Source organism: Pleurodeles waltl, chromosome 9 (assembly GCF_031143425.1).
Source record: "Pleurodeles waltl isolate 20211129_DDA chromosome 9, aPleWal1.hap1.20221129, whole genome shotgun sequence".
Classification (NCBI taxonomy): Eukaryota; Metazoa; Chordata; class Amphibia; order Caudata; family Salamandridae; genus Pleurodeles; species Pleurodeles waltl.
The window spans coordinates 242207547-242232490 of record NC_090448.1 but is presented as its reverse complement, the minus strand read 5'-3'; the positions used below and the strand labels follow the sequence as shown (position 1 = coordinate 242232490).

At 44.2% G+C, this 24944-nt stretch overlaps 1 protein-coding gene across 2 annotated transcripts in view; it reads right to left on the bottom strand.

Moving 5' to 3' along the window:
* Nucleotides 1-4735: 4735 nt before the first annotated feature.
* RAF1 (Raf-1 proto-oncogene, serine/threonine kinase) overlaps nucleotides 4736-24944 on the bottom strand; it is a 363516-nt gene continuing 343307 nt past the window's right edge. For both annotated transcript variants that reach the window (XM_069206644.1, XM_069206643.1), the window contains one exon: nucleotides 4736-5857. In XM_069206644.1, the coding sequence (XP_069062745.1) occupies nucleotides 5717-5857 (141 nt within the window). In that variant the 3' untranslated portion in view covers nucleotides 4736-5716. The remainder of the gene's footprint in view (nucleotides 5858-24944) is intronic.

The window sequence follows — 24944 nt, the reverse complement described above, 5'->3', positions numbered from 1 at the left end:
TTATTCTTCCCGTTCCCTGCTGTATGAAAATACGTTTTTGCGTATGGTCCACTTCGGTGGATTGCAGCTCTTCCTCAAACCTATGCTTTCGCATCTGAGAGGACAGTGATTGTTCCTCTGTATAAGAGCCTGGACCTGGGTCGGTTCCGGGTTGTTTTGGCACCGAAACCCTGCCTGTATCTCTTTTCGGCTCCGAGGTGGCTTTTTTCTTTTTTGGAGTCGAAACCTCTCGGCGTCGATCTTCGTCGGTGCCGCTGTCTCGGCGTCGAGCCGCTTCTACACCGCTATCTCAGTGTCGTTGCTTTTCTCCAGCACTTTCTCGATCCCGAGAAGGCTGCGTGCCGGTGTCTCGACCGGAGTCGGACGATCTCAGCACTGTTTTGGCCTTTTTCGGTGCCGATGGTCGGTCACCGAATTTATGGGTGGAGCCATGGCCTGGTGGCAGTGGCGTCCCCTGGGCCTTGTCACTTTTCTTCTGTGTTGTTTTCGACGTCTTACTCACGGTTCTTTGATCGTCGAATTCCTCGGAGTCCGATTCGTGGATCGAAAAGGTTTCTTCTTCCTCTTGTTCCTCGAACTCTCGGTGCGCTGTCGGCGTGGACGCCATCTGAAGTCTCCTGGCTCGACGGTCACGGAGTGTCTTTCGGGACCGGAACGCACGACAGGCCTTGCAAGTCTCTTCACTGTGCTCAGGTGACAGGCACAGGTTACAGACCAAATGTTGGTCTGTATACGGGTAGTTGTTGTGGCATTTGGGACAAAAACGGAACGGGGTCCGTTCCATCGACGTTGTTCGACACGCGGTCGGGCCGACCAGGCCCCGACGGGGGATCGAAAACTACCCCGAAGGGCACCGGAGCACGTCGATCTTCGATGCGGTGTTGAATCTAACTACGCCGATCCCGAACGCAACAATACCGACGAAAATCTTCCGATATTAACTAACTTTCCGTTCCGAAACTTTTGGGGAGATAACTGCTTACTAGTCTATGCAGAACATGTGTATCTACAGCGACAGGTGCCATCGAACTGAAAATGTCACTTACCCAGTGTACATCTGTTCGTGGCATCAGTCGCTGGAGATTCACATGTGCCCACCCACCTCCCCGGGAGCCTGTAGCAGTTTGGAAGTTAGCTTCAACTTTGTACATTTGTATATATATTATTTTAACCTTAAATAGGTACGTACTTAGTCACTCCATTGCATGGGCACTATTACTACAACACAACTCCTACCTCACCCTCTGCGGGGAAAACAATCGAAGATGGAGTCGACGCCCATGCGCAATGGAGACAGAAGGAGGAGTCACTCGGTCCCGTGACTCGAAAGACTTCTTCGAAGAAAAACAACTTGTAACACTCCGACCCAACACCAGATGGCGAGCTATGCAGAACATGTGTATCTACAGCACAGATGCCATCGAACTTAAGAATACCTGTAATCAATGCATTATACAGTCATGAATCATCTATGTCAACAGGGTCTTGCTGGTTGTGCCGAAAAAACATATTAGCAAATACAGTTGTTTGAAAACATTGCAATTCAACTACCTTGTGAATTGAAAAGGTTTGCCCTAGTTACCTTAGCTGGCAAGAAACTACACTGGCTTCCAGTGCAAGTCTGAATAATTTTTAAAGCTGCAACTACTGTACATAAAACTGTTTACTATAACATCCCTGCTTTTTATGGCCCAGAAATGTTTCTGATATTGCCCTTCCGGATCTCTATGCTCCAATGGGAAGTTCTTTTGTAAATTCCCTAAGGTCGGACTTCTACTTTCAGCAATCAAGCACTCTCAGTGACTGCAGCAAACCTTTTGATGTCCTACCTGTTCAGCTGTCAAAAAAATCCTCTCTTTTACTCTTCAGGAAATCTCTGAAAACACATCTTTTTAAATAATACCGATTTCACAGTCATCTTCTCAACCTCGACAGAAGCACCAAGATACCTTTTTGATGAATGATGTGATTAATAAATAAACTAAACATAAACCTATCCCCTTTATAGATGTATTATATGCCTTAAACCTTAATTCATATCCATTCTATGTTACTTAAGAGGCATATGAATAATTATCATCTGGTTACTTGTTGGGAAGACAGTGTTAGTGACAGGATTTATAGAGCGCATGGCTACTCAGGAGTGTCCCTGCGCTTAAGGCCTAGTCAGATGCAAAGACAATCGTTGTAGAAGTAGCCAGGGCTTAAGCTTTTTCTTAAAGCTTAAGCCCTGGCTATTTCTACAATGATTGTCTTTGCATCTGTTATATAACAGTTACAACAAAGGAAGTGTATCAAGTCATATCCTCAGTGATCGTATATGGAATGTCTCTAGACGCACAATACATCACTTTAAGTCAGCATCAAAAACATTAAATTATTGGGGTTTCCGATTCTGCATGTTTTCACTGCTCCCCAATGCAGGTGGATAACATACATATTTCTATTAACTGTAGTATGCCTGGATTTCTGGCCTTAAAGTTTAAAGTAAGCCACTAAATTGCTTCAGTTTAATGTTCCCTTTCCACATAAGCTCATACTAGTTGATTATCCCTCTGAAATTTTGTATGAACTGGTTGGTAGTATTTTTTCTTGTCATCATTACAGTTCGGTTCTACAATACTAGTGCATCCGTCATATGGTGGGCAGAATTCATAGATGTTTGTGGGATGGAAATATCTATTGTACGAAATAATCCAGATGACTAATATTGCATATATGGTCGCTAGTCTTAAAATGGGTGTGAACCTTACCTCTCGATTCTCAGATTCCATGAACAGATAATACTTGTAGGATTATTATGTTATAACTTTTTAATTGCATGTATTTCTGTGTACTGATAATGGTGCTACTCATATTGATAATTAATGTTGTGCTATCCTTTCACAGAACAAAATATATATTTTTTTAAAAGCAGGAAGATGTTACTATTTGCATCACTCAAAATTTAGGTTATTGAGGAATTCCTACCCGCCTTTACAGCTAAGATTTCTAGCTCTGCAAGTAACTGTTCCTCAATTCACCTGCATAAGTGTTGCATCGAGAGCTTGATGTTTTGGCTTAGTTACTTAATATGGTGTCCCCTAAGCAGAAAGGATCTGACATCTTTATGGAATGCTGCAAAAAAAGACCACAGAGCCTGATTTAGAGGTGGCCCAACCAAGTTTCTAAAAGAGTTCACAGTTTTAGGAGTGGAAGATGGCATATGGTAGTTAAGTAGAATAGTTGATGAAAACATGTTCCTTTAAGTTCTCGTTCCTTTTGAACGTGATACCTATAAGCAGTGTTTTAACTCTCCAAAGACTAAAGTTTAAGCGAAGTATCTACAGAAAGGAGAAGTACCAAATTTATTTAGAATTACCTGTGTGGCAAATCACAACGCTATGCTCTCCAGAAAGAGAATAAGCCAAACTGGAAGAAAAAAAAAAAATCAACAAAGAAGAAGATGAGTACTCTTACATAAATAGCTGTGCATCCATGATGCTGCTTCAAAGGGATACAAGAACTTCAAAAATTCAAGCCAGGCACGATCTACAGCACAGGAACGTTTGCTGACCACTTCATCTTCACTGTATTCTTTTGAGCATTCAGAGAGGATAGGAAATTTACAATATTGATGAGTCAACACCACAGGACTGTCAGTGACACCCCCTTACTGCATTCAATGTAGGGGGCTAATGGTTGATTCCCCTTCCCCTCAAGTGGATTATAATATAAATTCCAAGCTGAACATACTGCCTAAAGTTAAGGCAGTACTATGGCTGGCAAACAAAAGCAATGGGCGAACTGTTGGATCACATTAAGCTTACTCTTATACTTGATATTGCCTTGTTTAGAGCTGGCTTAATAAGTTGCACAAATGCAATCAGGGTACTCTTTCAATTCAGTCAACAGCTTTAGGATTGTTACATTTACCTTACGTGTATTGGAAAATAAAGCAATAAAGCAGGGGGTGGAGGATCCCCCATGGAAACAATGGATTGGTTGACTTCTCCATCCTTCCTGGTTGACTATATTAACACTGGCTTCCATTGCTTCAGGTGCAATGAGTACTGACTGCTTATGAACAGCAAGGGTGGGATGTGCCATTACCTTTAATTGACCATGCAGGGGTAGGACGTCTGTGCTTATTTGAACATTAGAAATTATGCTGGGCTGTATCTACTTACTCCTGGAGCTGTAGTTCCCTTTGTAATCTTGCCTCATTTACTACAAGGACTTGTGGGGACATTATATCACATATTGCACATTGGTATTTTAGATAAGAGACCTGAAATATATGTAGTCAGAATCAGATCCCTGCCCAACAAAATACTAAGTGGGAATAAAAAAACGAATGAAACCAGCATTTTTGTCTTTGCACCTATTATGTAAAACATGGTTCAGGAGAAAGTATGCCTACACCTTGAAACCTGATGAAGTTCCAAAAACACTTAAAACATACCTAAATGTTGTCCATCTTAAATTACATGTTAATCACTTTAAACCACTGGCACTCTTAAACAATATGGGCTATTCTATGGTTTTCTCAGTTCTCAACGTGTTTGGCCTGTATGCAGTGTTTAATGTAAAACACTCTGGTACCCTTGTGGTGAACAGCACGCTTTTCTTAAAGAGAGTATGCTTCTTTTGGGGTAAAGGTGTAGTCAGGAATTTCAATTGAGTTGAAAAAAGTGTACCAAACTATAATTGGCCTACTAATTGTGTGGAAAGAAATGCGATATGAAACAGTGGATAAAACTTTAACACAAATTTAATTTATTAAAATAGGATAATCAGGGGAACTATGGTTTACAATAAATGTATTTGCTCAGGAGCAATGAAAGAGCATTGTAACAAAATTAAAACCCAAATCAGCAACTAAAAAACTGTATATGTTCCCACAGTTCCCCCTTTATAGTGCATCTCTCTGAAGACAGCTCTAGACAATTGCTAAGGCAGTTCCAAGGCTCTGCTGACTGAGGAGAAACACTGCAAGGAAAACAGTTTTGCAGAGACTTGCATAGTCATAAGGGAGACATTCTGAGCAGGATTCCTCAGTGGGCAGCAGGAAACAAATCCATAGTACCAAAGTAAGTTCACTTGAGTTCTCCAAAGTTGGTCACACTCCACTTGGGCAAATTGTCTTCCTCTCTGGGCCCATACAGAGAAAACAGCATTACTTTTTTAGCAGAGTTCTGTCCCAATGTTTGTTATTTTTCTTTACCACTGTGCAAAATAATCTTCTTAAGCCCTTATAATTTGTTTAAAAGAAGTGGTGTATCATGTGCAGGTGCTGATTTCCCTTCCTTCCCTTGAATCTTCAACTGAGAGGCAGAAGCAATTGTGTTACAGATCACAGGTAAATGAGAATTTTGTGGATGTGCAGACGTGTTCCTCCAAAAATGTGACCATTCTAGGATATTCGTGAGTAGAATAGAGACTGGTGCCTGGAAAATATTGTACAAAATCACCTATCCACTAAGACAAAAATTACAGTTTTTGGGTTGTAGGCCTTCAGTGGTGTACCAATAAACAAGTTCTTGGTATAGGGCACAATGAACAATTTCTTTGGAGGTTTAGTACTGTAGAAGTATTCAGACTGAGTTTGGATTCAAAGAATAAAAAGCCAGTGTGGTGATTTTGCATCCAGGAGGAAACAGAACCAGAACCCTCCATGTACAGTCATGTTGTTCACCCCCAGATGAACTTTCATAAGAGGCTACATGATTTACACTTAAAACACTGGTAACCTTGTAGATGTTAATGTACAAGAATTGATGTCTTCTGTGTGAGAAGCGCGGTGCAGTGATGGCTCAGAAGCGCTGCGGTTGATTTTGGGTAAAGAGTGCTGCAGCAATTCAATTGAAGATAAAATCTGCAATAAAAGAAGAACAGATTTATTATTTTTTTAATATCAACTAATAAAGTCTCTACTTAATGTTTTCAAGTGAAATGCATAATGGGATTTATTACACTGATTTTTGTGTTCTCAGTCTTTGAAACTGACATTACATTAAAGGTGGCAGTCATTTAAATTCTAAAGCTTCCTTATCTTAAAAACTGTAGATGAGGTACAAGGAGATACCTTTTACTAACTCAACATCAACTTGTCTTAACCAGAGCACCATACAGTGCTCTGACGAGAGATCCAGGCCGACTAATGCTCTGCTGTACCACTTTTCCAAGCATTGCACTCATATCTAAGACTAGGTCAGGTCACGGGTAAACAAACCTTTTTTTTTAGTTCCTGTTCATCATAAACACGGTATAGCCATTCCTGTGTAAGCTCTGCATTGGGTACTGGGAGCCATAGTGAAGATATTCGGAAGATATTCACTATGGCTCCCAGTACCCAATGCAGGCTGGTATTACTTGCCTTGTCTTATCTTTCATTTAAAAGTAAGTATTATAGCATCAGCAAAGAGCATCATGGGAACTATGATCCAATGCACACATTTTTCAATCCTCTAGGAGACTCAATATGTTTTCATTTTATAGTTGTCCATATGAGCATTCGAAACAGAACATGCCACAGGAAACCAAGCAGCAAAGCATACAATAGCCTTATCAAGTCAGGAAAGAGTGTGAAGTCCAGGTCTCAACACTGTTCAATATCTACATTACACGAATAATTATTTATATTCATGCAGTGTAGTGCATATATCTCACACACACACACTCTCTCACTCTCACTCCCTCTATATATATATATATATACACACACACACACACACACACAAAATACTACTTCGCGTGTAGGGAACTGTTAGTAGTGTTTGTGTGTAATGTTGTAGATTCAGATGTTTAGCTTACTCCAGTGATCTAGTGTTGGGCTCAGAAGTTTGCAAGTTATGGTTTTCTAAAAAGTCTTGAGTGCCAATGTACATTATGCATAGGAACCGCCTCAATCTTAGATTGTTTTCTGCACAGCGGGTGTGAGGATATATATGGAGTGTTGGTGTGGTGCAGAAGCAAAATGTGGAGTAAGTATAGTGATTAGGAATAGATCTGTAAGAGGCACATACATCTGGGGAGGATTGTGGGTGAGTATGACTCTACACCACTGCACACTGTGAACAGATGCTTGCAGGGAAAGTAGCATTTTGCAAATGTCTGTAGATACACATTCCTAGCACAGACTGAACAGCAGTGCCCTCTAGCGTGTGGATGGTGCAGATATGTGGAACACTGTACTCAGAACAGCGATGATTAGTAAAAGAGTATCAGGTTGATCAGGTGGTTGCTTTACAAATATGTTGCCTAGGAAGGCGATAGTAGCCCGCTTTTTACGAGCGGTGTGCCCTAGGAGGGGTATGAAAGAATCTCTTTGCCTTGAAGCAGTAGGTCTGAATGCATTTGGCCACCTACCTGGCTATGCCAGCACTGGAGTACACTAAAATATACAAAAAAGTGATAGATGGAATGTTTGAATTAATCTCAGCCACTGGTAATTACTTGGGCAGCATCCCAATTCATTGTTATTTTATACATCAGATTATCTCACTCTGGATACAGCTGTATGCAAATCAGTCTTGAACCCTGCTCCATTTGTATCAGTCCAGCCCGAACTGGTTCACCTTGAACTGGGTCACAAGTGACCAAGGACCAGTTTAGCCCTAGTTATCTGCTTATCAGGCAGGCATAGCTTGCTTCCAGTGACACAGTGTGCACGGGGACCCACGTCTGGGAATACCCATACCACTCATGGCAACATACTGAACTATACAAAAAAGTGATGGATTAAATGCTTGAATTAATCTCGGCCACTGGTAATTACTTGGGGCCACACCCCAATCCATTGTAATTTGGCACATCATGGGCCCTCAGTTTGGAGCCAACTATATGCAAATCAGTCTTGACCCTGCTCCAATCAGAGCAGTTCAGCTCGAACTGCCAAGCTAGATCCTCCCTGAACCGGAACACAAGCAACCCAGGGCTGAATTCGCCCTGGATATGGGCACTTCAGTGCTTAGCTGAGGCAGGTCCTATGTTGGAACCTCCTTTGCCTCTGCCCCTATTGTTCCATCTGTAGTATCACCTACAGTATTCCTTTGGAGGCCCGATGGTAGTAAGTGTGTTGTTGCCTCTGGTCCGAGAGTAGCTCTTCCAGAAAGGCAGTATTGGCCCTACCTCTTGGTTGGTGCTTCCGAAAGGAGCACCTAAGTGTTGCAGCCTGGACAGCCACCATTGACTTGGCTGTCTGTATTTTTCATTTTTTTAAGCATCTCATCAACTTATAGCCCAAAAAGGTCTCCCGTTAAACAGGAGGTTGATGAGATGCTGCTGCACCTCCTGTTTAAACCAGAGATATGTAGCCAGAAGTAGCGCTGGTTTATGATGCTTGTGTTGACTCACCTAGAGGCTGTGCTGGTGGCATCTAACGAACAATGGATGTAGATGTTGGAGATGATTTTGTCCTCAGACAAAGGGGGTGATTCTCACCCTGGCGGGCGGCGGAGGCCGCCCGCCAGAGTTCCCCCCTCCAGAATATCGCACCGCGGTCATTAGACCGCTGCGGGTATTCTGGGTTTTACACTGGGCTGGCGGGCGACCGCCAAAAGGCCGCCCGCCAGTCCAGTGTAAAACAACCTTCCCACAAGGACGCCGGCTCCGAATGGAGCCGGCGGAGTGGGAAGGTTCGACGGGTGCAGTGGCACCCGTCGCGAATTTCACTGTCTGCAATGCAGACAGTGAAATTCATTGTGGGGCCCTCTTACGGGGGCCCCTGCAGTGCCCATGCCAGGGGCCCCACGACACCCCATACCGCCATCCTGTTCCTGGCGGGCGAACCGCCAGGAACAGGATGGCGGTATGGGGTGTCTGAATCCCCATTCAGAAGGGCAGCGGAAAACCGGCGGGAGACCGCCGGTTTTCCACTTCTGACCGCGGCCGAACCGCTGCGGTCAGAATGCCCTGCGGGGCACCGCCAGCCTGTTGGCGGTGCCCCCGTCATTTTAGCCCTGGCGGTCGACGACCGCCAGGGTTAGAATGACCCCCAAAGTCTCTTCTCCTCTATTCTAGAATTATTCCAGGAGGTGTTTAAGGAGGTCCTCCATCTCCTCTTATTGTGACTTGATAGGAGCGCAACCGAACTGGCTATGTACCAATGGGAAAGCTGCTCCCACCGCCACCCTCTAACCCACAGCATTGATCTTTTTACTATCCTTAGCAGAGGATATATCCAATGCCAGTAGAGGCTTGGGTGGCTCAGGGCTCGATGCCCTACTCCTGTGGGAGTGGTGTTCTGCCTCACTGTGAGGTCCTAGGGTCTTATGTTTTTCATGACTAGCTGAGATACTCATGGCACTATGCGTGGTCTACTCCAAAACCCACTCTTTGGTGCCAAATTAATGTCATTTGGCTGGTCTACTTTGGACTTGCTCCGCGAGGGCAAGCCCAGAGGGGCTGCCTTCCTCCTGTACTTGGGTGCAGAGAGATGCCCAACATGCTGCGAACCTAGCAATGTTTGCTCTGGTGCCAGAGGATCTTCTTAGACCACAAGGAGCAGGTGATATTGTCGTGATCAGTGGGGAGGCAAAGGCTGCTTACACTAGTTTTGACTGTCCCAGAATATTTCATGTGACACTGAGGACAGTACTGGAACTTGTGCGTTCCATCACCCATGGCGCTTTCTCAAGTGTCAAAGTCTGGAAGTGTGCAGGGTCCCGGAATGGGGCTGGGACACGGACGTTTTTCAACAATGACTATGGGCCTTAAGGTTGAGGGCTTCCCAGTGAAGTCCTTGATGACGGACCATGAGGCAGCCTGATGCAAGAGATAGATCAGGAAACCAATTGGAATGAGTAGATTACAGCAAACTCTGAGCCCACTCAGTGCACAGCCAAACCTGCTGCCAGGAAACAAAAATAAAAACTTTGAGCTAGGTGACAATGTGATGACTGTGATTATGAATTACAGAAAGCATATTTATATCAGGATTTTGTGCATAGAACGTTATAGAAAAATGATTTGGCATTATATTAAAAAAAAGAACTTGACTTTCTGAGATTTTGAATCCAGGACCTGGCATGTGTGACAAGATGATTAGGTGAACTGGAGTGGTGCATGAGCCCGTTATGATATGATCTGCACAATAAGATAGAAAATGTTACTCTGGAAATTACAATATTCGATCTTGTTATAATAATGTACATGTTAATTTAGCCATTTGGTCCTAGAATTATGAACATAACTGTAGCTCTGAGTCATGAGATAATAGATCTATACTAGGTTTTATTCTATAAGCATTTGCACTTTGAGACATAGTTCTACTAACAAAGTGGTGATTGTGATATATAACATTGGACTGATCATAGGCTTTGCAATTCACATATTTATACTTCAAGACATGGTTTCAATAAAGTGGAGACCGCAATTCCAATTAAACTATGGATTTATATTGAATGACAATTTAAAGGAAATAATATGATAAAAGAACTGAAGCTCTGAGATTTGAAATTGAGAACCTCAGCATATGTTACAAGATGATGAAATAATTTGAGCTATGCACTCATACTTTAAAGACAATCTCCAGGCAATATCATCTTACAAAATGATGAATGAATTTGAGTCATGCGTCTACGTTATGGTCATATAATATGAAAGAACGTTACTATGCTATGAACGGTGAGATTAGATCCATGATTCAGTGATGCACGTCACTTTTGGAAAAAGATCTTGCATTAACTGATTTGTTTTAATGTTGCTTATAACACAAATTATTGATAATTATCTACGTCACTTTTAATCACTACCGTATCAAGATGACGTAACCAGTGAGTGTTTATGATGAACAGATTTAACATCTGACTGTTTATCAATTGATATATTGTTTAGTAAGAGTTTGATAAATCATCATAATTAGGATTTTGTTCCCTGTTGTATCTGCACCGATTAACGAGGAGTTTAAAAATGTGTTTTATGTTCCATAAGGTAAAAATGATGACTGTTTTCTCTTGTTGCTGGTGAAACAGTAGCAGTCTAGTTGCTATATGTGATTAGCAGTGACAAAGAGCTTTCTTACTCTGGAAGACTGAGATAGTTGAAATGTACGAACTCAGGTACTAGATCTGGGTGTCTGAGCTGGCACTTGTGTCACATGAGAAGTCTGGCCTGTTTGAAAGCTTCTCGTGGGAACTGATTGACATTTCTAGGTGCATTAAATACGAGTACTCTCTTGCCCATGTTGGTGACGCTAAGATGAGGGTCATGGATCCCTAGCTTATATTGCTCACTACATAAGGGATGTTAGGAAGAGGTGAGAAAAAAATAATAAAAGAGTAGGAAAATATCCCTGACCAGTCGTCCATAGTGCATTGCCCATGGACTGTGGGTGGGGGTACCTGGAGGTGATAGTCTGGTATTTTGTGTTTTTGAGAGTGGCAACAGGTCTATGGACAGGGCCCCCACACTGCTGAAAGTACTTACCAAGGACTTGGGGTGGGACACCCATTCGTGGACTTGTTGATGTGCTATGTTCAGCAGGTCTGCAAAGTCATCCTCCACTCCCATCAAGTGCTCTGCCAACCAGCAACTGTTGTTGGAGGTTGCCCAGTACCAAATTTCCTCAGCTGGTTCAGACAGCTAAGGGGTGTGGGTGCCTCCCAGTTTCTGGATGCAGGACATGGCTGTCATGCTGTCCATCTTTAGTAGTACTGTCTTGCTTTGGTTGACTTTGAAAAAGGCTGAAGGATAGTTTGATGGTTAGCAGTGTCAGGTAGTTTATGCAATATCCCTGGTACAGAGGAGTCTACTCACCTTACGGAGGTGAGCGCTCCTCCCCAAGGGAGACACTTCGTGGTGGTGGTCACCTGCGGAAGGACATCTAGAAAGGGCCTGCTGAGAGACAGGTTGTTGCTGTTCCACTAAAGCAGAGTGCTCCGAGCCCTGGTTGTTACTAAAAAATAGATCCTCCGAAGCATTTATGCATGTCCGTATTTCCTCCAGAGGCATCCCTTGAGTGGAAACACATGTAACTTAACTTATGGCCTTCATCCCTCACAGTTTGCATGTGATGGGACAATGTGTCTGAAAAAGAGGCAGCAGCTGTTGAAATGCCATTACAATCTGTTCTTTGGGACGTGCTTTCCGTGTTATAGAGTGAAGCCCCAAAATAGCTGAACCTGCTGTGTTTGAAGGTGCAAGTTTTTCACACTGATAGTGAAATCTAGTCTGTTAGTGTGTGCTAGGCATTGAGGTTTGAGACTGCCCTTAATAAGCCAATTGTGTAAGTATGGAAAGACATATGGGGCATTTCTGCACAGGTGAGCTGCTACTAATGACACTTCGTAAACACCCTTAGAGGTGTAATGAATCAGAAGGGTAACATCTTGAACTGGTAGTGCCTTCCACATGCCATGCATCAAAGGTAGAGGTAGTACACTAGGTAGATCAGCGTGTGCATCTTTCAGATCCAGAGCTGAAATGTAGTCATCATGACAGAGGAGCTAAATGAGGTCATGCAGGGCGAGCATATGAAAATGTTCTCATGAGTTGAACCTGCTCAACAGCAGGAGTTCTAGAATCAGCTTCAGGGAGCTGTTCTATTTGGGAATGGGAAGTGGAAGAAGTACACTGTTGGAAGCACTTGAACTTCTTCCTCTGGAGGTAGTCTAAGCTTGGGACTTGCAAGAGGGTGTTATGTTTAGTGGGATGGTGTTGAAAATGTGGCAGTACCCTTCTTGCACAATGGAAAGGACCCACTGATCGGAGGTAATGGCCTTCCACTGAAGGAAGAAGTACCACAGCCTTCCCCTGGCAGGTGTTGTGTGATTAGGGAGAAGTGATAGGGAATCACTGTGCGCCAGCGGAGGTGCCTCTAGCGGAGTCCCCTCTGCTCTACCACAGTCTTTTCCTCTGCGGGCCCCTAGCTAGGAGGTGTTTGTTTTCTGGGTGTCCTGAAATGGCTGCCAGTTTTGCTGGCATGGAGATCTATGGCCCGAGCATGTCGATTTAACACTACTCCTGGTTTGCTATCTGCAAAAGGCAGACTTGGGGACTGCAGGGCACGCATGGACTTCCTAATGTCCGTTCACTTCTTGATTTTTCTTAAGCGTAAGGTCGACCTGGGCCACCAGCAAATAATCGCCAGGCATGCTTGCAGAGGAGAATGATAGCAGTAATCGCTTTAGCTGCAGCATCTGTTACATCAAGGGTGAATCAGATGTTAGCTTTGGTAATGGTTTTGCTCTCAGCAATTAACTCCTGTCCTCATTTGGAGTGGGTCTCTGTGAGGAGCTTCCCTGGCTCATCTGTGTGTTTAGACTCTTTATGAGGTGGAGGAGTGTCCCCTGTTGCTTGTGCAGATGTCCTATTATGGTCAGGTTACACAACTAGGAAGGCCGGCGTGACTTGCCCATGGATATATGCGGTGCCACTGAGGGCACCGCATATATATATTTTTTATTTTTACAGTGGGAATGACCACTTTAGTCTTTACAGGTTCCTTAAGAGTTGTCGTTGGCTAACCTAAGCATCCCCTTCAGCATAGGAGGTAATGCAGTATGCTCTGTTTTGCAGAGGGTCTGGACCAAGAAGTCATCCACATTCTGCATTGTGTAGTGGTGTTAGGTTGCCCCTTGTATAAGAACAAGGTAGGGTTCAAGGCTGGGATCTTCTGGAGTGTCAACTATGTAGTCCTTTCATAGGCGTTCTCCCTTCCAGGGCCTAAAGGGAATTTTCATGTGGATTCTGTAGGATATAAAGGCTCCCAGTATCTGAGTAAGTGTCCCTCATTGGAGGGAATTAAATTTGAAGGTCGTGGTAATAGTGGAGCAGGTGGTTTTGTAGGTAAGGGCGGGGGGAAATGGTGGCATGCTAGTTGCTGCATCCCTGAATCTTTTGGGTGAAGGCAACCTCAAAGCATAGTTTCTCTCCAAAAGCCAGCCTGTGTTTCTTTTGGATCCAGATAAGTCCTTGACTATGTGGTTTGGGAAGAATCTTACCACTGTCCGGAAAAATAACCAATTTTTTTGCTTTGCATCAAAGACCTCAGACTGTTTTTCGAAGACTGATGGCCTCTGTGTTATCCATCCTTGGCATTAAGGGGGGCTTCGGCACTGGTTTCAATGCTGGTTGTGGAGGAGCTTTCAGTGGCAATTTCTGATCAGGGTGCAGCTTTTTGGAGCCTCAGGGTCGAAGCAGAGTTTTTTTAACTGTTTTTTTTTTTTAGAGTTTTCTATAAAACAATACATGATGTGAAACACCACATCCATCAACAATACTACTTGGGATTCAACATAAAATAATACAGAATAGTGTTGGCGTAACTACCATGGTATAGCCAATATTGGCTAATATTTTCACGTTCACGTTTTTGTGTATGACAGTATACTGCATGTACATCGACAGCAAGGGGCCCATCCCCACCTCCTCTATATCAATGTCATAGTGTTTAAAAGACCCCAAACTCATAGAACTTTTTCAGGCAGCCTCTTGCCTTATAGGTGACATTTTCCACTATCATATAGAGGTCCATCCCTGGCCTCCATTCTCTGAGAGTGGGCAACTCAGGGAGCACCCCAATGTTTGGCCACATCTCGCTTCACCACTACAAGACCCAGGTTGCTAAAGAGAAGTTTGGATCTGGGTATGTCCACTTCCATGGGTATCCCCATACAGAACAAACTTAGGCTCCATTGGCAGGCATTCTCTCAGTCTTCCAGCATGCACATATTACAGGGCACACTGTATGATGAATGACCCATCTTCGTCGCCACATCTCAGGCAGCTAGGAGCCTCTGTCTTACCAAATCTATGCAAACAGACCCCATCATAATATATCCTGTGGATGACCTTGAACTGAATGAGTCGTAGGCATGATTTGTTTGTAACCTCCTTTGGGTGCATCAGGACTGCCTCCTAGACTGTGCCGTTCAGTTTCTGCACCTCCCGCACCCATGCTAATCTCAGTTTCTTTAGGGTGCCCGGGATGTTACTGAGAATAGTCTTGTATTTCCATGAGACCGCTTTCCCTGCTATCTCACCTTACAGGAGCCTCCCCTCCAGTGGTGCATATTCTGGAATATCTCCTATTTCGATCTTTTTTGCCTGCCAGTCGTGCTGTAGCTGCAGGTATTTAAAATACTGTGTATTATGTAAGCGATATTCCTGCAGTAGGGAACTAAAGGGGACCAGTGAGCCTTCCTCTATGAGGTCGCCCAACCTAGAAAACCTGATAGTGTTCCACTGTCCCAGATTCTTTCAACCGTGTTCCTACCCAAAGGGACATCACATTGGGCTATCCTTGTGCCCCATTTCGTCAGTCTCTCTACCTTTCCAAGCCTCAATGGTCATCTGGGTCACTGTCAGTAGGTTTGTTGACTCTTTCTCCCCATATAGTTAGTGTAGGTTTGGGCAGGTTTGGAACTCTGTCCTCTCCAGCGCATAGTAGGGTGGCCCAAGGGCATATACCGCCAGTTATTGACTATTAGGTGTGCTGCCCAGTAGTGCCCCTGGATATTGGAGAGGGAGATGCCCTTGCTGTATTGGTTCCTTTGCAGTGTCCCTGTGCCACCTTTGGGTGATCCCCATTCCACAGCAACGTCCGGACTTCACAGTCTATTTTAACAATGACGTAGTCTGGGATCTTATGACAAGTGTTTTGGAGGGTACACAAGAGTTTAAGGAGTGTAACCATCTTACATAGCTGCCCTTCATAGTAGAGTCAGGCACAGCGTCCTCCATCCTTTTTCATCCCCATGGAAGTCCGCGAGAACACTCCGGCTGTTGTGATCTAGGCTGACGTCTGTGTTTGAGGTCACATATATCCCCAGCTATTTGAATCCTTGCCTGTCAATCTGTAACTGCCCTGGGTAGTCTTGTTTGTCAAAATGACATCGAGCCGGGTATAGGCTTGTCTTATCCCAGGTGATTCGGTAGCCCGCATGGGCCCCATACTTTTCTAACATTTGGAAAGTGCTTGGGAGCGTCTGAGCCAGCCTAGTTACATAGAAGAGGATATTATCATTGGCATACACAAATATCCGTTCATCTCCCTTCTCTACCTCCCTCTCTCTGAATCCTGAAATGTCTGGAATTAATTCTAGTTATACAAGCTAAGGGCTCCAGCACAAGGGTGAATAGAATAAGGGATAGAGGGCCCCCTTGCCTCGTACCCTGTAGTGGACAGCTTGACATTTACCCTGACTATGGTGGCCAGGTTTTTGTAGGACAGGTCTATCCAGGCCATGAATTTGGGGCCAAACCTCATCAGAGCCTGTTGCAGGAATGGCCAGTGAACAGCATCAACTATCTTCTCAGCATCTAAAGACAGGATTATGTGGGGTTCTTTCCTGAACTGATCTGCCTCAAGCCAGTTGTAGAGCCTGAGGAGGTTGAGCCTGGTCGACCTTCTGGGAATAAAGCCTGATTGATCCCTATGTATTAAGTTGGTAATCACCGGTAAGAGTCTGGAGAAAAGTATTATGGACAATATTTTTGTCTCAATGGTCCGGAGTGAGATGGGGTGGTAGGAACTGTACTGTGTTGTGTACTTTCTTGGTTTGTGGATCACTACTATGGAAGCACTAGGGAGGTCTAGTGGGCAGGCGGCCCTCCTCCTTTGCATCTCTAAACATTTTGAGCAGATGAGGACCCAAGAGTCCCATGCTTTTTTTTCTTTAGTGTAAAGTTCCGCCAGTATGCCATTCGGGCCCAGTGTCTTCAAACTGTCTATTGCTGCCATCACCTCACGAAGGCCTACATCCTCCTCGAGGGCCTGTCTTTCTTCCCCTGTTAGGATTGGGACTGTCACTACTCTCAAGTAATCCCTCATCTGTTTGGTGTCTGCCAATGGCCGAGCCCTATAGAAGGTGGCATAGTTCTGCGCAATCTCCCTAGACATGATGCAGGAAGTTCCATCTTCCTTTAATATATTAGCCACCCACCTGGCCTCAGCTTCTCTTCTACCTAGCCAGGTAACAGCTGCCCTGCTTTGTCCCCAGTGTCATATAAGTGAACTTGCATGGATAGGATCAAGGCTCTGGCTTCTTGATGGGCCAGTGCCTGATATTCCCTAACGCATTATGGTGGGTTTGGATTCTGCCCCAGGTCAGCCCTCCAGACCCAAGAATGTCGATTTCCGGTCCCCCATTTCCTGCATTTCTTTCTTTCTCTTGTGAGCTATAATATTTTGCACACAGTCTCTAAGGACAACTTCATAAGCCTCACAAAAGACCACAGCTGATGTCCCAGAGTCTTTATTCTCCTTAAAATATAGAGCTGTATCCACACCAATATCTTGGCCACTGTCTATCCTTCAGCTCCCAAGCATTCAGTCTACAGGCCGGCGCCCCACCCCCTCTTGTGACGGCGCCTCAAAAGTTAGCCAGAGTGGCAAGTAGTCAGACAGTCCCCTGGCCAAGTACTCCATGTTTTCTATCCCTTTCACCTTCCCGGATGGTGCAAAGGTGTCTGTCTGGAGAACACCGTATGGGCTCCCGAAAAGTAGGAAGATGCACAGTTGTTGGGGTGATGTTGATGCCAGAGGTCCAAGAGCCCCATGGCCACTACAAAGCCTGGCAGTGCTGTCTCCTTTTGTAGTCCTCATGCCGGAATAGTGCGATCTAGGGTAGGGTTCATTACATCATTAAAGTCACCTCCTACAATGTGTGCAGAAAAGCCCGACACAAGCAGTATCCCTGCTACATAAGTGTTGGCTTTTGTAATCTTGGGGAGAGGAAGTGGTTATGGGGCGTATGCGCGGGCCAGGGTCACGTTTCTCTGGTCCCAGAGTCCCTTTGCCACCACATTGGTCCCATTTGGGTCTGCCCATTCCTTCCATATGTGGAAAGGGGGGTAACTAATCAGGATGGCCACTCCGGAACATCCTGCTGTGAAACCTGCATGGGCCAGAATCCTATATGCCCCTCTACCCCGGAAACAACAGTGGGACCCTTGCACTGTGTCTCCTGTAGAAGAATGATGTTGGTTTATGTCTCTTAATATACCTGGCTACCTACCCTCTTTTGATCTTGTTGCCATGCCCATTCACATTCCAAGACATTAGTGAGTGTCTCCCATCATCTTGCTCACCTGCCACTTTCATCATTCATGCTGCACATTGATGTCCAGCCTCCTCGCAGAGAAGCCCCGTCATCTGTATTTGCATAAGTCATAAACACATCCCACATGTAGCAACAACAACTTAACTTCTCTATCTAACTTTCCAACCCCTACCCTCCCCCACCTCCTGCGCATTTACCCCAATTTGTCAACATGACAAATGTGTCATGGTTCATGCCTGGGAGGTCTGCAGGCCTCTCAACCCAATCCTGAACTGCCCCATAAAACTCAATCCGGGGCCTATTGGGAAAAAACCCAACAGGTTAACAAAGAAGACACCCCTCTCACATTTCGTAGGTTTCTCTATGGGGGTGGTGGCAGGGGGGGTGTGTAGCGAGCTGCTCCTCCTCCTCCTGTACTCCACCAGCTCACTCAGTCTATCAGTCATGTTCCCTGTTGGATCTGTGGCAGGGTCTGGGGGGACCCTAGGTGGTGATTCCACCTCAAGACCACTGCGGCCTCTCCCTGACTTCTGAGTTTTGGGTCTCACTCCCTCCAGTGTTGCCCCCTGCTGCATCTCCCGGTTGCCTCTGTCCCTGTGTCAGGCAGGGCATTCTTCCAACCAGGCCCATGCCTCCTCAGGTGCCTGAAAGAAGTTCTTCTTGCCCTCAAAGATGAACTTAAGCTGAACTGGAACAACAACATATATATATGGTATGTTCAATGAACTAATATTCTGCTTGGCTGAGTCAAAGGTCTGCCTTTATTTCTGTATTTTTCTGGAGGAGCCTGGGAAGATTATGATTCTGGACTGAGCATGTCAGACCTCCCCCAGTCTTCGGATCTGTTTTAGTATCCTATCCCTGTCTTGGTAGTTTAGAAAGCGGGCAATGACAGGTAGCGGCGGCTCACCCACCAGGGTTTTTGCACTTAGGGCTCAGTGGACCCGTTCAATGACAAAACAGGAGGAGAATTTTGCTAGCGAGAGGGAGTCTCTCCACCACTGATCCAGAAATACGGCCCTCCACACACTCTGGGAAGCCCTTAAAGCACAGGTTGTTTCTTCCCACACAATTTAAAGCATCGCCCACCCTACAGGCCACATCTTTAAGGACAGTTCAAAGTTCTGCAACTTCTCGGGTGAGGTTCCGTGATGAATCCTCTAGTTCAGATATCCTACTTTTTGCATGCATGACCCTCTTTGAAAGGTTGTGAAGGTCTTGGCGAAGTAGAGGGACCTCCAAACTGATTTCTTAGATCCTCCCTTTCATGGTTTCTCATAAAATGTTTATGGCCTGCAGGAGTGCTGCATTATCGGGCATGCCTGTTGACCCTTCAGTAAGCCCCCTCAAACTTCTGTAGTCTCTCGTGTTCTGCGGAGGAGCCCCAGGCCGAGGCAATGGAGGCTCCGACTGCCTCTCCGATGCATCCAGGTTTCCTTTGCCCCTGCCAGTTCATCTCCTAGGGTAATCCTGGCCCAGTACGGCTCCCGGTCGGGTCAGTGCCACCAGGGCCACCCCTACCACCACCACCACGTCCGCCATCATTCCTGAACCCTCCTGGCACAGTGTCTCATCCAGCAGGTTCTCTACTTGCCCACACCTCCAGACCTCACATCAGTGGGTATCACGGCTCCTCACCTCCATATCAGGGTCACAGAGGGCTGCATCAGCTCAGTCCAGGGCCATCCCACACCAATGGTTGGAGATGGCAGCGGGTATAGGCGCCACCAGTCAGGACCCCAATACCCTGGCCCGGGTCTGGCACTGATCGGCAATCAGGACAGTTGTCGGTGGCATCCATGTTTACTGTTATCTTTTGTTGAAACATTGGGAAGCAGATTTCAGCCTAATTCCCTCACATAGTAAAATAGCTCAATTTGTACATTCCTCGTATTTTCCCAGATCAGTCTTCTTCCTACATTATTGTAGTGTTCTGCAAATGTTTAAGGCCCCTTTTGTAAATGTGCATCTTGGTAGTAAAATACAGCTGGGGCAGACATAAAAAAAAAAAGCTTCACAATCTTATTCTACTACCTTACATAGGTGGCATAATACTTACTGTCTCATGAGCTCTTTAATGCTGTGCCATAATCAGTGAAGGTTTTGTCATAAGACGTGATGTTCATCTACTGAAGCTATTTTTTATAGTGTAATATGTGAGGTCGTTGATAATATTCCTAGTGATGTATTTTTTTAAATGTCGTATGAGGTAAATATATGTATTGTTATGTATTAAAATTGCTTTTTAAACCTAATCGCAAATCAACTCGAAAAATACAGAGGTTAATGACAGATGTTGTAAAACAATAGTGTGTATAGAAATAAATGGTAGATATTAAAGTGTGTGCATATATATGGAAAATGTCACATATATCTGTTCATGGCATGTAGTGCTGCAGATTCACATGCTATGCATAGCTCTTCTGACATCTAGTGTTGGGCTCGGAGTGTTACAAGTTGTTTTTCTTCGAAGAATTATTTTCGGAGTCATGGGATCGAGTGACTCCTCCTCTCGGTTACAGTGCGCATGGGCATTGACTCCATTGTTAGACTGTTTTCAGCAAAGGGTGAATGAAAGAGTGATAGAGTATAAGAATATAAAGAGATGTCCATGCAAGTGTAAATGTATCTACATATGTACAAATGATAAACTTAAATGACTACAGGCATCCGGGAAGGAGGGAGGGTGCATGTGAATCTGCAGCACTACATGCCACGAACAGATGTACACTGGGTAAGTGACATTTTCCTTTCTATGGCATGTGTAGCTGCAGATACACATGCTATGCATCGACTACAAAGCAGTTAGTCCTCCCAAAAAATAGCGGTGTCTAGCCTGTAGGAGTTGAAGTTGTTTGAAATCGGGTTCTTAAGACAGCCTGGCCTACAGTGGTCTGTTGCTGTGAGAAAACATCAACACAATAGTGTTTTGTAAATGTATGAGGAGTAGACCATGTAGCAGCTTTACATATATCAGCCATTGATACGTTTCCTAAAAATGCAATTGACGCACCTTTCTTTCTTGTAGAATGTGCTCTAGGAGTGAGCAAAATTTGTCTTTTTGCTTTGATGTCGCATGTTTGTATGCATCTAACAATCCATCTTGCTAAGCCTTGTTTAGATATAGGATTGCCTTTACGTAGTTGTTGAAAAGCAACAAAACGTTGTTTTGTTTTCCTAAAATCTTTAGTTCTATTTATATAGTACATAAGAACTCTTTTGAGATCTAGAGTATGAAGAGCTCTTTCTGCAACTGAGTCTGGCTGTGGGAAGAAGACTGGCAATTCCAATGTTTGGTTGATGTGAAGAAGAGATACTACTATTGGTAGAGATTTTGGATTTGTCCTAAGTATAACTTTATGTTTGTGTGCTTGGAAAAAAGGTTCCTCAAGAGTGAACACTTGTATTTCACTAACTTTTCACAATGAAGTAATAGCTAAAAGGAAGACAACCTTCCATGTTAAAAAACTGAATTTCACAAGAGTGCATGGGTTCAAAAGGTGGGCCCACAAGTCTGGTAAGTACGATATTTAGATTCCAAGAAGGAACAAGTGGTGTTCTAGGTGGAATAATAAGTCTTAATCCTTCCATGAAAGGTTTAGTAACAGGAACTCTGAATAGAGAAGTGTGTTAAATAGTTTGTAAGTATGCAAATATTGCAGTAAGGTGGATTTTGATGGATGAGAAAGTTACATTTGATTTTTGCAAATGAAGTAGGTAGTATACAATATTTTTTATAGATGCTGTAAGTGGATCAGTGTTTTTAGATTGACAGTAGTAAACAAATCTTTTCCATTTGTTAGCATAACATTGTCTGGTAGTAGGTTTACGTGCCTGCTTAAGCACTTCCTTAAGTTCTGATGGAAGTTTTAGGTAACCAAATTCTATGACTTCAGGAGCCAAATCGCTAAATTGAGAGCATTGGGGTTTGGGGGCCTTTTGACCTTTGTTTTATGTTAACAAATCTAGTCTGTTTGTGAGTTTTGAATGAGGCACTACAGACAGGTCTAGGAGTGTTGTGTACCAATGTTGACGTGTCCATGTTGGGGCTATGAGTATCATGGTCAGAGATGTCTGATGTAGTTTGCTGACCAGAAAGGGAAGGAGTGGGAGAGGGGGAAAAGCGTAAGCAAATATCCCTGACCAATTGATCCATAGAACATTGACCTTGGATAGGGGATGTGGGTGTCTGGATGCGAAGTTTTGTCGTTTTGCCTTTTCACTTGTTGCGAATAGGTCTATTTCTGGTGTTCCCCACATTTGAAAGTACTTTTGAAGTACTTGGGAGTGAATCTCCCATGCATGAGTTTGTTAGTGATTCCTACTTAGGAGATCCGCTAGCCGATTGTGTATTCCTGGAATGTATTCTTCTAACAGATCAATGTGATTGTGAATTTCCCATTTCCATATAGTCTGGGCAGGCAGGGACAACTGAGATTAATGTGTCCGCCCTGTTTTTTGAGGTAATACATGGTTGTCATGTCTGTTTTTATCAGAACAGTCTTGTGTTTGAGAAGGGGTTGAAACGCTTTTAGGGCAGGAAACACAGCCAATAATTCTAGGTGTTTTATGTGAAATTGTTTCTGTTTGAGATCCCATTCCCCTTGAATGGTATGATTGTTGAGATGAGCTCCCCAACCTATCATTGATGCATCTGTTGTTATTATGGTCTGAGGCACAGGGTCTTGAAATGACCGCCCCTTCATTAGATTGCTGAGATTCCACCACTGAAGGGACGTGTGCGTTTGGTGGTCCATCAACACTAGATCTTTAAGTTGACCCTGTGCCTGAGACCATTGTTGTGAGAGGCATTGTTCTAAGGGCCTCATGGTTAATCTTGAATGTGGAACTATGGCTATGCAAGATGTCATCATCCCTAGAATTTTCATGATGAATCTTAAAGTGTATTGTTGATTTGGCTCTATGTGTGGTATGAGATTCTGGAAGCCTGTATCCTTTGTGTATCTGGATATGATAGGGACTTTTGAGTATTTAGAATAGCACTTAGGTAAGGTTGTACCTGTGTTGGTTGAAGGTGAGATGTCTGGTAATTTAGAGTGAAGCCTAATGTATGTAGGGTTTCTATTACATACGGAGTGTGTTGTTGGCATTGCGTAAAATTGCTTGATTTTATTAGCCAATCGTCTAGATATGGAAAGACATAAATGTGTTGCCTTCTTAAGTAGGCTGCTACTACTGTTAGACATTTCGAGAATACTCTTGGAGTTGTTGTTATGCCGAATGGCAAAACTTTGAACTGGTAATGTTTTCCTGCTATGACGAACCTGAGGTATTTTCTGTGAGCTGGATGGATGGGTATATGGAAATACGCATCTTTGAGGTCTAAAGCAGTCATGTAATCTTGTTTCTGTAGTAGTGGAATGACATGCTGCAGAGTTACCATGTGAAAATGTTCTGACAGGATGTATAGATTGAGAGGCCTGAGGTCTAGGATAGGCCTTAGAGTGCCATCGTTTTGGGGAATGAGGAAGTATAGTGAGTATACTCCTGTTCCTTGCTGAGAATGTGGGAACAATTATATTGCTTGTTTTAGTAGTAGAGATGGTACCTCCTGTTGCAACAGAACGTTGAGTTCTGGGGACAATTTGTGGTAGCGTGGTGGAATGTTTGGAGGGGTGGAGATTAATTCTAGGTAACAGCCATTGCGGATAATTGATAACAGCAAATTGTCTGTGGTGATATTTTGCCAATGAGAGTGGAATTGCTGTAGTCTTCCCACCACAGTAGATGTGTGTGGTGGAGGGGTAGGAAAGACGTCACTGTTTGGATGGTGTAGTGGCTTGTTTTGAGGCTTGAAACATGCCTCTGTTTCCAAAATATTGTCCTCTATAGGACCCTCTAAACCACCCTCTGATATTGTTGCTGCTGCTGTCCCTGCTTTGCCTGGGAGGTAGAAGCTTCAGAGGATTGTGGTTTGATTCCTCCCCTAAACTGTGACCTGCGAAAGGAGCCTCTGTACGGTGTTGTGTATAATGCTCCCATTGCTTTGGCAGTATCTGAGTCTTTCCTCAGATTTTCTATTAGTTGTATCGACCTTAGGCCCAAATAAGTGTTTTTTTTTTTTCATCAAAAGGCATGTTAGGTACTGTCTGTTGAATTTCTGGTTTAAAACCAGAAGAGCGTAACCATGCATGCCTTCTTATTGTAATGGCAGTATTTACACTCCTTGTGGCTGTATCGGTAGCATGGCGGGCAGACCTTATCTGTTTGTTACTTATGGCCTGTACCTCTTTTACAACCTGTTGTGCTCTCTTCTGATGCTCTTTTGGGAAGTGCTGTATGATGTCTTGCATCTCATCCCAGTGGGCTCTATCATATCTGGCAAGAAGTGCTTGCGAATTCGCAATTCGCCATTGGTTGGCCGCTTGCGTGGCTACTCTCTTGCCAGCAGCATCAAACTTCGTACTCTCCTTATCAGGTGAAGGAGCATCCACTGAGGATTGGCTGTTAGCTCTTTTCCTAGTCACACTCACCACTACTGAGTCTGGAGGAACTTGGTATGTGATGTAGTCTGGGTCTGTAGGAGCAGGTTTGTATTTTTTGTCAATCCTGGGAGTAATTACTCTAGCTTTGACCGGCTCACCAAACCTTTGGTCCACATGTTTGACCATTTCAGGCAACATGGGAAGGCACTGGTATCTAGAGTGAGTGGAAGACAGAGTGTTGAACAAGAAATCCTCGTCGAGGGGACCAGTATGCATAAGTCCCCATGATAAGCAGCTGCCCTAGAAACAACCTGAGTTTAGGCAGTAGTGTCCTCTGGTGGAGAAGGTTTGGAAGGGTATAGGTCAGGATCATTATCTGGAATAGGATCTGGGTCATATAGATCCCCAGGATCTACTGTATCTCCATGAGAGTATTGTGAGTGTGTTGGAGAAGGCAATGGTGGTGGACTATTGTGTGGAGGTGAAAACGAAAACTGTGGAGAATGAGGAG